The sequence below is a fragment of the Carya illinoinensis genome, chromosome 5, assembly GCF_018687715.1.
Source record: "Carya illinoinensis cultivar Pawnee chromosome 5, C.illinoinensisPawnee_v1, whole genome shotgun sequence".
NCBI classification, from domain to species: Eukaryota; Viridiplantae; Streptophyta; class Magnoliopsida; order Fagales; family Juglandaceae; genus Carya; species Carya illinoinensis.
In genome coordinates this window covers 17,827,928-17,832,784 of record NC_056756.1, presented here as the reverse complement: position 1 = coordinate 17,832,784, position 4,857 = coordinate 17,827,928, and the positions used below count along the sequence as shown (strand labels likewise).

Below are 4,857 nucleotides of genomic sequence, written 5' to 3'. Positions count from 1 at the left end.
GCACAGCCTATCACCCCCAGACAGATGGCCAGACCGAGGCTGTGAACAAAACTATGAAGAATTAATTGAGGTGTTTCACAAGTGACAGATTCAAAGATTGGTCTCTGTAGATTTCCCTGGTTGAGTGGTTGTGTAACATACTCAACAAAAATCACACCCTTTGAGGCATTCTATGACTACCCCCCACGCCTGGTGCTAGATTACATCCCTGAGACAGCTTGTGTGGACTCAGTGGATCAGACATTACGCAACAGAGATCAAATCACCAAGCTCCTCAAACACAACATACAACAGGCACAAAACTGAATGAAGAAATACTCAAATTTAAAAAGGAGAGAGCATGTATTTGATGTTGGAGAACCGGTATACCTCAGGCTACAATCATATTGATAGACAAGTGTAGCCTACCGCTGTAGCCTCAAACTTGCACCATGGTTCTATGGACTATTCAAAATTTTACAAAGGATAGGTAGTGTTGCATACAAACCAGATCTCCCTCCCTCATCACATATCCATCCCACTGTTCATGTCTTTCAACTCAAAAAGCAACTTGGATCTAAAGTGACTGCCATCCCAGCCTTACCACCGGTTGACAACCAAGGTATTATCCTAAACCTGAAGAAATAATCAACAGGCACATGAGGAAAGTGGGGAACAAGGCAAGGGTTGAACTACTTACCCGTTGGCACGACCAAGATGCAGCATATGCCACTTAGGAGAATTACTCATGGCTGAAAGACGATTTCCCACACCTTGAACAAGTCCATTGGATGGGGAGGTTATGTAACAAGTCCACCGATGCAACCTGGTACGATGGAGGACGAGGTGTGTTGGCTAGAGGAAAGTAGCGGGGGAAGGAAATCTCTTAAGGGAGTTTATCCTAACTCACTTGGGAACAAATCAAAGGCGTCAATGAAGTGAAGACATTGGTAAAGTGAACTCAACTAAGTTGAGTTGGTCAATGGGATGGGCCGAGCTTGGGCTAGCTGTTGGGCCAGCTCTTATCTTCTTTTAAGTAGTTAGTTTCTTTTAATGTGTCAGTATTGGGTCAGTGTGTTGGGCCAAATGGCATATCCTTGGGCCATTATCTTCTTTGGGTTTTTATCTTTGTCTTAGCTAAGTTTACATTGGATCTCGTTATTAAGTCCTGTACAAGGGCCGAGGCCCTTGGCCCTTTTGTCGTAGGGTTTCATTATATTGTCGTTGTAGTTTCAGTGAAGGGTATCAAAGAAGTAATGAATTTATAACTTTGCTTCCCTATCTTTTCCCATTTTCTCATATCTTCTGGAGGCACTCCCCTTGAAGTGAGCTTATCTGAGTGAGTGATTTCCCTTTCACAATCTGGTGTGATACAGGATCCCTCTTTTCCTTCTTTATTGTCAAAATTCAACCTAACATTCAAAATCCTCTCCTCCTAACAAAGTCCTCATTCCCCTTCTCACTTACCTCTTACTATCCCCTTCTTGTCCATAGTGAACTATTGTGATGTTTTGTTATCTTTTTTCTTCTAGGTCCAAAAAGTCTCAATCTATTGCTTTTGGACTACCTACCATTCAAACACCACCCCACTACACTCTTTGGTGACCAACTTTCCAAACAAATCTGAAACAAACAAACTCTTCAAGATTCTCCCTCCCCACACATCGCACGTGACCCTAATTACATGCCAATGCAGATCAGGCATCATATGTTCTTTGGTTGCTGTCAAAGATATTGATTTCTGAACCTAGCTATCATTCTATCTTATTGCTTTCCTAGCTTGAATGTAGAGCAAGAGATGATGGATGTTGAGATTTCTAAAGAACGAATAAAAAAAAAACCAATTGTAATGCTTCTTCCTCTATTGTGTGGCTTCCAACCATAATCATTAGTCCATTGGATGGATTAGAAAAGTAGCAAACTATCTCTGTTGGTGATCATGTCCTTCTTTAGCTAGTTTGTCAAGGAACACAAGTCTAAATATTTGTTTCATTGCCTACTTTATATAATTTGTTTTGGCACTATTGTACGTCATGCAGTCTTGGCCTTGGGACATCTCACTCCCTAGTTTTATACCTCCAATAATATTATTCAATGCTTCCATGATTTTAAATATATATATATATATAATATACAGACGCAAACATCCACGCATTATTTGCTAGAACGTACGTACAAGCTACGTAGGGAGGAGTTTGCTCTTGGATTCTATCATATAATTAATAATAATATTATAATAATACCAACCGGGGTAGGTTCAGGAAAAGAAAAAGCTGGGAAGGGTAGGTAAGCAAAGAAAGAAGAGGCCAGGTCTCGGAGTGATCGAAGAAGGGAAGAACTAGGGGAACTGTAGATATAATGAATGTAGCAGGTACCCTGCATGTATGTCGGAGTAAGATAAAACAAAAAAGTTTCATGTGATCAGAGTATCTTTGGACAGGCAATTCCACCGCCCAATAAGGCACCCACGTATTTATTTATAATATTATATTATATATATATATTAGACAATCATGTACGTGGTTTCTTGCATGTACACCGCGTTGTATGTATGCATATCAACGATCGATATACGTGTCGATTTATTACATATTAAATAAAGTGGTACTGTATATATTATATATATATTAAACAAAATGGTTTTTTTTTTTTTTTAATTTAGTCTGAAAACGGCCACAAGCTATTCTTCCTAGCTTCCACCTAGCTAGACTTAAATTAATACTATTAGTTGCTAATTACAACCATACTAATGGTTAACATTACTGCAAGACAGTATATATGCATGCATGATGCTAATTACTAATTGTGACAACATAAATATGCATCTTTAAACTAGAATGACATTAACATACGCATCTTTAACAAGAATTCCATAATTATATGCTCATATCCAACACTATAATTTATTTCTTTGTAAGATTCGAAGGCATTGATCACATAACATCATTAATTAACGTCGTTACTAGAATGACAGCAAATTAAATCATCATATATTCTTTAAAGTAACAATTAATACATGTAAATGCAGCAGTACTCTTACAAAATATTTGTCATCAAACGATCGATGCCAGAATTAATTAATGATATTCGTATGATATCATTTCCAAGAAGAAAGAGGCCAGTACTGCATGTTAGCCAGCTATATATCATTCAACATATTAAATCATGTAAGTCGATCTTGCTTTATAGTACGTAACTGTCAACCTGAATCTTTCTCCCTGTCCCAGAGTTAGGTAAGACTAATAATAGTAGTTCTCCTTCGTGAGCTATATATATTATGGGATATGCAGAATAGTTCTCTGCCTTTCTAAGTGGTTTAAATGCCCTTAAATTAATTATCTCTATTTTAATAATTAAGATCTGGAATTTCATTTTTAAACCAGCAAGTGATCAAGGCAGCTATTATGCAATATCATTCATGAAGAATGCAGCAATCTGCTGTACCCGCGCCGCATAGCAATGTGTGCCCGAAATTGGAAGTTACAGATATACTTACTCGGAAAACTGGTTCCTATCCATCTACCCACCCCTCAACGTTCATTCCATGCACCTAATCTCTTCACGTGCCTACCAAATTCGCAACCAAGTTTTCAGTGCTGATTTCATGCACTATTTAAACCTCAGTCACTCGGTCACTTAACTCCCACAATCCCAGAGTACCAAGGCATCCTTGCAATATCTGTCGTTTGGTAATACTTCTGAGAGTGAACTTAAGTACTAGCTAGTCATGGGGAAGAATGATATCAAGCTTATTGGTTCATGGGCAAGTGCATTTACCACGAGGGTTAGGATTGCCTTTAACATAAAAAATGTTGAGTATGAGCATCTTGAAGAAAAGCTCGGGAAGAAGAGTGACCTTCTTCTCCAATCCAACCCTGTCCACAAGAAATTCCCTGTTCTTCTCCATGACGGCAAGCCGCTCCCCGAGTCTCTCATCATTGTCCAATACATTGACGAGGTCTGGAGCTCTGGTCCTTCCATCCTCCCTGCCGATCCCATGGATCGTGCTCTTGCACGATTTTGGGCTGCCTACGTTGATGAAAAGGTGAGAGATTTTTTGTTCGTGCTTTTGTGTTGGGTGTTTCATACAGCTCTCTATATAATTGGATGGTTACAGCACGGGTAAGTGGCTGGTGAAATTAAAGGTCGTTGTCCGATAATTAATACATCAGTTTGAACTTTTGAAATGATGATGATGATAGTTATTATTGATATGGACTTACAATATATGTGATGTGTGTGTATTGGGGGGGGGGGGGGGGGGGGGGGGGGGGGGTTACTAAATTACAAATAGAAACATTACGGGCTTACAAACTCCCAATAAGCTGTTTGACAGACAGTTTTATCCCTTTGGTACATCATTTCGTGTTTGTTTGTTTGTTTTTCTTTTCTTCAGTCGGTATACCAATTAATTAATTTGAAATGCGTGTGCATGCAGTTTTTCCCGTCCTTGAAACTCGTTAGGGTTACACAAGGAGAGCAGTTGGCAGCGGCGGTGGAAGCAGTGGGTAAAAGTTTTGAGGTGATGGACGGGGCCTTTCACCAGTGTAGCAAAGGGAACGCTTTCTTTGGGGGAGAGCGAGTCGGGTACCTCGATATTGCCTTTGGGTGCACCTTGGCCTGGCTGAGAGCTTTGGAGAAGATCGTTGGGGTGAAGCTTTTCGACGAAGTAAAGCATCCTGCACTCGCAAAATGGATGGACAGCTTTTGCTCGGATCCCGCTGTTGACGGTCTTATTCCCGAGACTGATAGGTTTATAGAGTTCCTTAAACTTCTGCCCGGGGCTCCACCTAGGCATTAAGTAGTAGTTCTAATCATGAGCAACTTAGCTTTTGGTTGAATCTTCTCCAGTTTTGGTTTGCTCAGAAAAAAATAAAA

At 39.8% G+C, this 4,857-nt stretch overlaps 1 protein-coding gene across 1 annotated transcript in view; it reads left to right on the top strand.

Moving 5' to 3' along the window:
• Window positions 1-3,606: 3,606 nt before the first annotated feature.
• LOC122309070 (glutathione S-transferase U17-like) overlaps window positions 3,607-4,857 on the top strand; it is an 11,352-nt gene continuing 10,101 nt past the window's right edge. The window contains exons 1-2 of the mRNA XM_043122427.1: window positions 3,607-4,024; window positions 4,418-4,857. Of these exons, the coding sequence (XP_042978361.1) occupies window positions 3,707-4,024; window positions 4,418-4,780 (681 nt within the window). The 5' untranslated portion in view covers window positions 3,607-3,706 and the 3' untranslated portion in view covers window positions 4,781-4,857. The remainder of the gene's footprint in view (window positions 4,025-4,417) is intronic.